Consider the following 11,688-nt stretch of genomic DNA (forward strand, 5'->3'; position numbering starts at 1 on the left):
TTTAGGCAAAGGAGATTCAAGCAATATGTGTCGTGAGGTAAATGATATCGAGACATTATTGTGAATGATCCTTAGATAAAATTGAGGAAATTTATTGGCTTATCAACTTTGCAGATGCAATTGTTGAAGGCGATAGGATGGAATTAATGCTTGCAAGTACAATCTGATGTTGATGTAATGGTGGATAAATGCTTGGATTTTTTTCTCTTCTTAAAATGTTATTGTAATAAAAAAAGTTTTTTTGTTTTTTTGTGTGTTTACCCCCCCAATTGTTCGAATTTACATGAATACCCTCTTAAAATTGATATTTGCGTGTATATCCTCATAAAACACTTTTTTTGCATGTGTGCCTTTATTTTTTCTTTATTTTTTTAATATTTCCCCATACCATCTAACGTCATTAAGAAATTAGCGGTTTAAAATTGAAATGACTGAAATATCCATAATAGGTAGATATGCAAAAAGAAATATTTATAAGGGTATCCATGTAAATAGTAACTTTGCAAGGTATTCATGCAATTTAACATATTTAAGAGGGTGTACATGCAAAAAAAAAGATAATTCTATTTTTATCTATTTCAACTTGTTTCAACACTTAGACTTGTCTTGTGCTTGCTCATTAATATTTTCTATAAAAATATTGCTAAAAAAAAAAAGATCAATTCAATGATTAAATAACAAAAAAAGTTTATTGAGAAGTAGAGAAGTACAACTAGTCGGATAAGTTTCCAGCGAGACTATTAACCTATTATCTGCTCTTAACATAAAAAGATAATTTTATAATTTTAATTACTTTTTATTTAAATAAATATGTTTTGACTAATGACATCAGCTATACTACTATATCAAAGATATTCATACAAAAATAATATTTTGTGAGGATGTACATGCAAATATCAATTTTGGAAGGATATTCACGCAAATCTAATATTTAAGAGGGTATTCACATAAAAAAAATTAAGGATTTTTTTTGCATGTATACCCTCCAAAATATATGAAATTATATGAATACCTGCAAAATTGCTATTTACATGCATACCCTTATAAATATTTCTTTTTGCATGTATATCCATTAAGGATATTTTAGTTTTTTTAATTTTAAAACCACTAATCTCTTAACGGCGTTACATGGCATGGGTACATGTGCACAAAAAAGAGGGAAATAGAAGGGTATACACACAAAATAAGTACTTATGAGGGTATATATGCAAATATCAATTTTGGAAGAGTATTCTTGCAAATTCTAATATTTAGGAGGGTTGGCACACAAAAAAAAAAAAAAAAACTCTTAAAAAATGATGTACAAACATAACCCATTGAACTTTGTTAAGTGGATCCACAGGGAGGTTTCAACTTTCGAGCATGTTTTCAAAATTTTTTTATTATAGAACTTTAAATATTATGCCCCTATAGGTTTGCTACTACTATGCAACGTAGGATGCAGGCCCTTGCTTGTTGTAGTGGTAAAATAGGGGTGCTATCTGGTTGGATCAGATTTTGCTAAACCAAATCTATACCCATTGAGGTTTGGGGTCTAATTCTTGTTCCATACCCTAACCACTGAAGGATTGGATGGGGTCTAGGTTCAAGTTGGATGGAGGTCGGGTCTAGGTACCCATTGGGCATCAAATATTCTTGAGGAGCCAATCAAGCTAAACAATACATTCTTTGAGAAGTTCGTAAACATCCAATACATGCTAGACAAATTTTAAATCATGAACAACATGCTCGTGATGGTTAACTATATAAGAATAATGGACTAAAAATTGAAAAGGTTCACGTGATTTATTAAAGTCAAGTATAAATATCCAACTTTGTTCTAAGTTTTAACATGTCTATGTATATGTATCATGTATGTATATATGTCAATATATATATGTATGTGTACATATGTATTTATGTATGTATGATAAATTGGGTAATATATATGGTTTCAGGTTGGGTCGGGTATAATAATCTTAAACCAAGACCCCACCCGAAAGTCTCAACAGATCTGACTTCAACAAATTCATGGTTGGGGTGGAGTCAGGTCTGTGTCTGGTGCCAGATTTGTGGGTTGGAGTGACAGCCCTATGCTGGTAAAAAGCTTAGATTAACAAGCAGAATGGCATGGGTTTGAGTCCCGAAGCAGTCATTTTGTACAAAAGTTGCCATGAGTTAGGTCTGTTGCCAGTCCTTTTGCCAGAACCATTATTGGGCAGTGGTGTTTCTGTGCACTGCAGGATGTGTATCATTATCATGTGATGCTGAAACTTGTTCCGTCTGAGAGTAAGTGGAAAAACTTATTTTCCTTCTAATTCTTACCATTTTGGATTCCCTAATTCTAACGAGTAACTATGTATTAAATCATCCATCAAGCGACATGCTTCAGCCTTATGAATGCATCATGCACAATGTTAAAAGCATTATTGCAAACAGATTTGCTGCATGAATCAACAATAACTTCAAATTCATATAATAGAGAACTTATTAAGTAAAATAAATTGTAATAAAGCATGCATTTTGAAGTATTTTAGTTGATGTGTGCAAGGTTTTCCATATTGGTACCGGTGGCCATTTTGGCCGGCTGACAGTACGGTACAGTATGGTACTGTACTGAATCGAGGCGAACCGATGAAGGAACCCAGAGCCAAATCGGGAGAAGAAATAGAGAGAAAGAAATAGAGAGAGAGGGAGGAAGAAAGAAAAAGAGGGAGGGGAAGGAGCCGGTGAGGCCGTAAGAGCATGCAGTCCATGTGTGCGGCACCGCGGGCATGAAACAGGGGCGACGTCCCATGTTTCACGATTTTTTTTTAAAAATCGGGTTTTAAGTAAAGCCGGCTGGGTTTTTTTTTTTTTTTTTATAAATCCTGAAGTCGCTACCCATGAAGGAACCCGACGGACGGTATGGTACAGTATGGTACCGTACCGTATTGAATCAAGGCGAATCGATGAAGGAATCCGGAGTCGAACCAAAAGAAGAAAAAGAGAGAAAGAGAGAGAAATAAAGAGAGAGGGAGGAAGAAAGAAAGAGGGGAAGGAGCCGGCGGGGCCGCCGGATGGCACAGTCTACGCGTGCGGCGCCGCGGGTGTGAAACAGGGGTGACATCCCTGTTTCACAAATTTTTTTTAAAATCGGATTTTAAGTGAAGCTGGTCGGGTTTTTTTTTTTTTTTTTAAATCCTGAAGTCGGCAACTGGGTTGCTGACCTCATGAGTTTAAAACAAAAAAAAAAGTGAAAATAGGCCGTCACTTGTTTCATAAAAGAAGAACAGGGCAGAGCCCTCCACGGCTCCGCCCACTCAACCGCCCTCAGGCCGTCGGCGTCAGCTCGCCGGCCACCGGGGACCTCGCGATGGAGGTGCCGTCCGTCCAGTATTCCCCCCCCCGTCGAGCTCTCTCTCTTGCTCTTTCAAGTGCCCTATCAGATGATAACAGGGCTCGAAAGCCCTTTGACGGCCGCAGTGGGCCACCGCCGGCCTCCGACGGCTCCCGCCTCCCTCCCTCTCTCTCTCTCTCTCTCTTTCTCACTTTCCCTCCCGGTACTGTTAGTATACCGTTTGAACCGGCTGAATCGTGCCTGTTCCCTGTCGGTCCGATATAGCACGGGGTGTATCGGCCAGTTTGGCACGGTACAGAAAACCCTGGATATGTGTTTATGTTAATTTTTTATTCTGTACAATTGTGTAGATGCCAATATGCAAAATGGTTGAGTGATACAGATATGTGCTAGGTCAAGACATCTTGATATGTGAACACTGAACAGTGATAATAGAGTCCAGATTGTGCTAGAAAGACTTCAACATGGTAAGGATTAAAATGCTAGTGTTTCAAGCACTTGCACAACATGTATCTTGTCAGTGTCACCACAGCATCAGCACAATCAGTACAGGGCACTTGTGAAACGAGTTACTCTATGTTAACATATGGTATGTATGATATTGTACATAATCTTGACCATCATAAATTGTGTGCCTTCAGTGTTTTCCATAGACGTAGAGGCTGATCCTATTGGAAAGATAGTAGCACCCTCATAAATGGTACATCATATGGTAGCACCCTTGTAGCATCAAGAATTTAATTTCGTGCCTAGCACGCTGGAAATGGATACTGTATGAGAAAGTTATATCCTTCAAAAGTTGCTGCTTGGGATTAAATTCCAAATGTGGTGGATTTTGCTGTCAAACCCTGTCCATGCCTACCTGAAGCTGCTATGTTGGTCCACAAAGTGACCCTCCTGGATCAAAGGACAGCTTATATGATGGATAAAACAGATTTTGGCATTTTCAAGGTTCTAGTTCAAACATGATCATATGAGATCTGAAGCTTTAATAACACCATGAAGCAAGTATTTTGGCATGTATATGTTCTTCATGTCTGAATGTTTTATGTAAAGACTATCAGATCCAGTCAGTGAAAGAATATATATTGACTTTGTAATTTATATTGATACTTCTATGTGAATTTGTGGTTAAATTTTTTTTGCAGAGAACCAGCTTCAAGTGCTTCTGGCAAAGCAGCATCTGGCATGTCCAGTGATGAAAAAAATCAGGTTCTCCCAAGAGTGCAAAATTCTTTCCATTTTCCTTTTTTATTTTTGCCCATTGTTGGTGGATTATAACTGTTTTACTTGGCATGCATTTTGTGCTTCCATACAGAGGCAAATATCAGCTCGAGTTCTCATGCCACCTCCTCGCTTCTTGCCTCCAAGCAGAAGCCATTCTGTAGAGAAGGTTGATCTGTCGACATCCAGCAACACATCAAATAGCAGTCGTGGCCCTTCCTCTAAAAACTGGAGACCTGTAAATGCGCATGGAGATCCTAACAGCAACCTGAGCTCAAATTCTGATGCTCGAAAACCTCGCCGGAAAAGAAGACCAAAGAAGAAAAAGCAGGTGTGGTTTATATTCTGATGCATCTGAGAACTTCTATTTTTGTAAAATTTACTTTGCTGCACCTGAGGCTCCACCTTCCATCATTTTCATCAAATCCTTGCTACATTTACATGGAACCTTGGAAGACATGTTTTAGAACCTTGCAGTTGTGCCACTTGTGTGGTAAAACAGTCATTCATTTAATGTCTCTTCTTCTACTCCCCATCAACAAGTAAAAATGAGGTTGCAATCCACCTTACCAGAATCCTTCCCCGGGGTTGACAATAACAAATGGGAGGTCACCTTTTATATATAGTGAATAAATGCATTTATGGGCCAATGGATGTGTTTCTCATATACGATGCTGATTTATTGCAATGGGGAACCTGGTTTTGCAGTCCCTAGTCAAAACCATAAAAAAAAAAAAAAAAGATATCCCATTTTCATGTTCTTGAGCCTGTAGAATCTGATTTCCAAGGCATCCTTCTGGAGCATGTGATTGGTCTATAGCTTCAATCTACAACTCTTTCTATTCCATTTAGCTGGGCTGACCTACTGATGAAATCCTTGTTGGTTCCCTTGTTCAAGACAATCTAAAGGGCAAAAGTGTGTTTAAATACAAACTTATCTGCTGTCTGTCACTAATCAATTTAGTTGTTGGAGTTGGTGAACTAGATCTGCTGAGACAAAGGTGTTAAAAAGGAAAAAAAAAAAAGAAAACATGTTGAACCTTTTGCAGCAAAGATGCTTCTTGCTTTTAGACCTAAACACATAGGCGGTGCAAATAGACCATTCAATACATTGCCACTGAAAATACAAGATGTTCTTCTGATTCCTTATCAGCAATTTCATCTGTTATTTTGGGTCCAAAATGAAGTAGCCTTTGTTCTCTAGTAAATATCTGTTTTTCCCCCTTGTTTCTTTGAACACTAGGTCTTTCTTGCTTGATTCATGCTACACATTTAACTATATAGATTAGCAGTCTGTCATTCAAATCTCTGTGCTTTTTCTCACTGCAGTGGAGACTCATTTTTGATGTTTTGTTCTCTTTACAGGCATGAGTAACGGCAGCCATGAAAGGGAATTGGACCTGATGGGTCTATGACATACATGCATCTACACTGTTGAACTCTAACAAATGGATCTTGCTGTTTATGTGCAAGGATTTAATCTATATCAACTGAAGGGATATGTTTCTCCATATAGTATATTTTGGGTTTTTTTTGCCCTTATGTTTTAGTTTTCCCATTTCTACTCCTGTCTTGTCGTGGGTTATCTATTTCCAAATCAAGCTTGGTGACCACCCTAATTGCTCCTGCCTTGTACTTGAGTTTTGAGTGTTAACTTTGATGGTCTTCCATTAACTTTATCCCCTTTCTCATTGAGTTTTAGTTTCCTCAAATTATCGATTTTGATTGGTCAAGCACTGGCTGGTGACTGTGGTGTTAACTGCATTGCATGATTATTTAACATGATATCCTCCACTTACACATTTATGCTAACGTTGCATGATGTTCTTTTTCCTCTCTCGTTCATGGGTTAGCATGTTTATCCTGGAAAATATTTTCCAGATAAAATTTAACATGGCTATCATAGTGGAAAGGCTTTAACTGTTACTAAAAGTTCATAATTAAGTAATTATAGATTATTTGCGGCATGATGGTAGTGAAAGGATCAAGTGGAACTGAGTGAAGCAACCGGACATAGCTAAGGCGCCCTTGATTATTGTAATTAGGCCTGGCAGTTCACATAATTTATGCTTTCCAATGAGAAAAAAATTACCCGTTACCTGTAATTGAAACTGGCATAAGGCGGTGTGGTGCTGGATCTTCGGTCATTCTGTGGCAAAGAAGTTTACCGAATTACCCGTGCTACCCATAACCAGACCTGGCAGGAGGAGGTTGTGTTATTTAATCTTTAGTCATTGAGTAGCAGCTGTACAAGATTTTGGTGAAGGTAATCAATCAATTCCCATGACCAACCGGGATGCATGCTTAGTTTTATTCAAACATATTCTTATAAATTTAGCTGAAGTGGCTTCAAAGAAATTGTGTAATTCTGTCAGAGATTGTCCTAGTCAGCAATCAAGATGTGCAACCATGCAAAGTACATTCTCTTCTGAAGGTTGTACTCATCAGTCATATGATTTTATGTCCTAATGGAAGCTTTTTCATATAATGTTTGATGATACTGGTAAGCAGGAGTAAATACTCATGCCTCTATAAACAACTGCTCGCCCTTCCATGTCTACTTTTAAATGCACTGCAATAGACGGTTGAAATTCTGGGAATGAAGCATGGTTTTATCAGTGAGGAAGTGAACGGGACGACCTAACTATATTATCATGCCTCTTCTTTTCTTTGATGTTGCCCTTTGCTTCTAATCGTTTACATAATCTATCAGAATCGTTTACATGCATTCCCGTCCAGGCACTGAAGGGATGCAGGGGCCCTGATGGGTGTGGATGCAGTGAAAACAAGAAGTTTGTTTAAATACTAACCTTTTGTTTCTCTGGTCGAAGTTACTCGTTTTCAGATCAAAGTATCAGATCAGGTGCCTATACTAAATTGGTGTTGAACAATGTATAGGAGAAGAAAATTAAATTTTCAACCATTACTTGACACTGAACATCCAATTGTTAAGTAGGATTTACAAACTCGGACATGGTTTCTCTTATAGACATTCCACTGTTAAACTCTCAACTGCTGATCCCATCTCCGCTGATTCCACCAGTCTTCTTACGTTTTCATGTGCCTTGTGTGCTGAAGTTTAATAGCGGTCGAAACTAACGATAGTAAACCCACTCTACTGGCCTTGCATGATTTTCAAATTATTTCAGCATGCATTAAGTGCTAATTATTTAAGATTTATTGGATGTATCATGTGTTCAACTTAGATGAGTTCAAGTTTTGTTGTGGCTCGCAAATCGCAATGGCCTGTATTATGGAGGACTTGGGATTCTTGTTATGGATGGAATCATTGAGATCTTAACTTAGAGGAGAATTTTCTCCGTACAGAATGTGCTGATCTTAAGATCCTTCCTATAGAATTTTAGCTTGGTTTAAACTTCTAAGAAAGAAAAAGTCTAATTAGAGTAATTATTTGAATTGAAAAGTCAAGAAATGTGACCATCTTTATATAATGTTAGGATTGGAATTAAATTGGGATTAGATTAGGATAGCGCCTTTAGTGACTTACTCGATTTAGTTTATTGGCATCTCAGTTATAGCTTCTCCTCAAACTTTCTGTAGGAATGGCAATGGGATAATATGAGTGGTAAAACCAGTGATATCTTTTTTTTTTTTAATAACAAGTTAAATAAATCAAAAAATATAAAAATAAATACAAGGATTTCATATAATATTAAAGAATATGAATCTAAAGTATTAAATATTATAAAATAAATTATCAACAATAATAGAAACAACAAATAGAAATATTATTGTTTAAGAAGTCAAAAACTCTTAAGCCAAAAAAGGCAATCAAGGGAAAAAAATAAGTAAGCATATATTGTATAGCCTTGCACACGATTAATCATATTCATGATTGATCATAATATTTTTTTTCATTATTATTATAATCCTTGTAATCATCAAGACTTATATATAATTAAGTTAGATTTGAGACAGGTATTAAACAATAAGTTGAAATAAGACTCTAAATATATTAGACAAAACCTACTTTACCAGGATTAGATTGGGTCAGATGCCGAATAAGATGAAATAAATTGCAACCCTTACCATTTGTTTATTTATTTTTTATCAGACTCCTTGACCCTTCTTTGAATTAATGTGCATATATCAATGCTCTTTTTCTATGGTAGCATTTAGTTTAATTTTTTATTTTTTTTACAAGAACTAGAAAGAGAAACATTTAATAGGAAAACTATTTTTAAAGATTCAAAATAAAAACAAAAATAAAAACCACGATATCTCCACTAATGCGAACTGCCCAGAGCCCTCGAATCACCCGTGTATCAAATTCTATACTCTCTCTCTCTGTAATTTTCTATTCTTCACTTGGGTTCATTTAATTTTTCTACGGATTTCCAAGGAGGAAAAACTGATTATCAATATTAATTAAAAGTAAAAATTTAATTTTTGAGTTAGGTAAGACCGGAGCCATGCATCCGTTGTTATTACACACGTGCGAAATACAAGCGCATCACATCCAATAACCTAATTTACCAAGCAGCTGCACGAGCCCAGCGTTGGCACATCAGACCGCCTCTCCCCGCCCGCGAGTCCTTTATCTAAATAATTTAAAAAAATATTTTTTATAAAAATAATATAATTTTTAATTTATTTATCAAACTAATGCAAATCATTCAAAATGACGTTTTATAGTGTTCACGTCACCATTCTTTTTTAATCTTTTTTTCATGTGAACGATGAAAAAAATAAAAAATATTATTTTTAATGACGTTTTTGAAATGGCGTTTTCAAAAATACCATTTCAGATGACGAGTTTAATTATTAATATAAAAAAAATAAAAATTATAATTTTAAATTTTTAAAAAAATAAAAATTATAATTTTGATTCAAATAAAAATCATAATTTCAAATTCGTACCACCATTTAAAATTATCTTTTTAAAAAATATTTGAAAAAATAAAAATTGGTGTAAAAAAAATAAAAAATACCATAAAAAAAGAAAAAAGGGAAAAGAATTGAAAAAAATAAAAATTATAATTCTAAATTTTAAGAAAAAAAATTTTAATTTTAATTTTAATTTAAATAAAAATCATCATTTCAAATTACAATCTACTTTTCAAATTAATTTTTTTTACAAAATATCCCAAAATATACCTTAAAAAATTAAAAAAATAAAAAATAACATAAAAGAAGAAAAAATGAAAAAAATAAAAATTATAATTTTGAATTTATAAAAATAAAAATTTTAATTTTAATTCAAATAGAAAACATCATTTCAAATTATTTTCTCCATTTCAAATTAAATTTTTTAAAAAATATTTTAAAAAAATATCATAAAAAGTTAAAAAAATAAAAAATATCTGGAAAAAAAATAAAAAAAATAAAAATTATAATTTTGAATTTAAAAAATTAAAAATTTTAATTTTAATTCAAATAAAAAATAGTACTTCAAATTACTTTCCCCATTTCAAATTAATTTTTTAAAAAAATATCCCAAAAAAATATCTTCAAATATTTAAATAATATAAAATACCATAAAAAAAGAAAAAATGAGAAAAAAATAAAAATTATAATTTTAAATTTAAAAAAATAAAAATTCTAATTTTAATTCAAATAAAAAACATCATTTCAAATTACTTTCCATATTTCAAATTAATTTTTTTAAAAAAATATCTCAAAAAATATCTTAAAAAATTAAAAAAATTAAAAATATCATAAAAAAAGAAAAAATGAGAAAAAAATAGAAAAAAATAAAAATTATAATTTTAAATTTATAAAAATAAAAATTTTAACTTTAATTCAATTAAAAATTATCATTTCAAATTACTATCCCAATTTTAAATTAAGTTTTTTATTAAAAAATCACATAAAAATAAATCAAAAAAAATAAAAAATAAAATGTAATATATAATATAATATATCATAATAATTATATTATTATTTGATTAGTTTTTGTTTGAAATATTATTTAAAAAATTTAATTTTAAATGGGAAAAGTAATTTGAAATGATGTTTTTTATTTGAATTAAAATTAAAATTTTTATTTTTTAAATTTAAAATTAAAATTAAAATTTTTTTTCTATTTTTTTCTTATTTTTCTTTTTTTATGATATTTTTTATTTTTTTATTTTTTAAGATATTTTTTTGGGATATTTTTTAGAAAAATTAATTTAAAATATAGAAAGTAATTTGAAATAATATTTGTTATTTGAATTAAAATTAAAATTTTTATTTTTTTAAATTTAAAATTAAAATTTTTATTTTTTTATTTTTATGATATTTTATATTATTTTAATTTTTTAAGATATTTTTTTAGAAAAATTAATTTGAAATATGGAAAGTAATTTGAAATGATGTTTTTTATTTGAATTAAAATTAAAATTTTTAATTTTTTTAATTTAAAATTATAATTTTTATTTTTTCTCATTTTTTTATGGTATTTTTTATTTTTTTAACATTTTAAGATTTTTTTGGGATATTTTTTGAAAAAATTTAATTTGAAATGGGGAAAGTAATTTAAAATGATGTTTTTTATTTAAATTTAAATTTAAATTTTTTATTTTTTTAAATTTAAAATTATAATTTTTTTCTCTTTTTTTCTTTTTTGTGGTATTTTTTATTTTTTTTATTTTTTAAGATATTTTTTTGAGATTTTTTTAAAAAAAATTAATTTGAAAATGAGATTGTAATATGAAATGATGATTTTTATTTGAATTAAAATTAAAATTTTTATTTTTTTAAATTTAAAATTATAATTTTTATATTTTTTCAATTTTTTTATGATATTTTTTATTTTTTTACATCAATTTTTATTTTTTAAATATTTTTTAAAAAGATAATTTGAAATAGGGATATTAATTTGAAATGATGATTTTTATTTGAATCAAAATTATAATTTTTATTTTTTTAAATTGTAAATTATAATTTTTTATTTTTTTTATTTTTTTTAAATTAATAATTAAACTCGTCAATTGAAATGGTTTTCTTGAAAATGTCATTATAAATGACGTTTTTATTTTTTTTTGATCGTTCATATGAAAAAAAAAAAAAAAGAAAATGGATAGTGACGTGAAAATTATAAAAATATCATTTTCAATGGTATTTTATAAATTTATATTAATTTAGTAAATAAGTTAAAAATTATATTATTTTTATAAATATTTTTTTTTAAAAAATTATTT

General features: G+C 31.0%; 1 protein-coding gene across 3 annotated transcripts in view; it reads left to right on the forward strand.

Moving 5' to 3' along the window:
- Positions 1-6,255, forward strand: part of LOC105055821 (rRNA-processing protein EFG1) — a 14,010-nt gene extending 7,755 nt beyond the window's left edge. For all 3 annotated transcript variants that reach the window (XR_012138616.1, XM_029268171.2, XM_010937817.4), the window contains 3 exons: positions 4,468-4,531; positions 4,638-4,874; positions 5,909-6,255. Coding sequence is in view for 2 of the 3 variants with exons in the window: in XM_029268171.2 (XP_029124004.1) it covers positions 4,468-4,531; positions 4,638-4,874; positions 5,909-5,914 (307 nt within the window). In the remaining variant the exon portion in view is untranslated. The remainder of the gene's footprint in view (positions 1-4,467; positions 4,532-4,637; positions 4,875-5,908) is intronic.
- The last annotated feature ends 5,433 nt before the right edge of the window (positions 6,256-11,688 follow it).

Source organism: Elaeis guineensis, chromosome 2 (assembly GCF_000442705.2).
Source record: "Elaeis guineensis isolate ETL-2024a chromosome 2, EG11, whole genome shotgun sequence".
Taxonomy (NCBI): Eukaryota; Viridiplantae; Streptophyta; class Magnoliopsida; order Arecales; family Arecaceae; genus Elaeis; species Elaeis guineensis.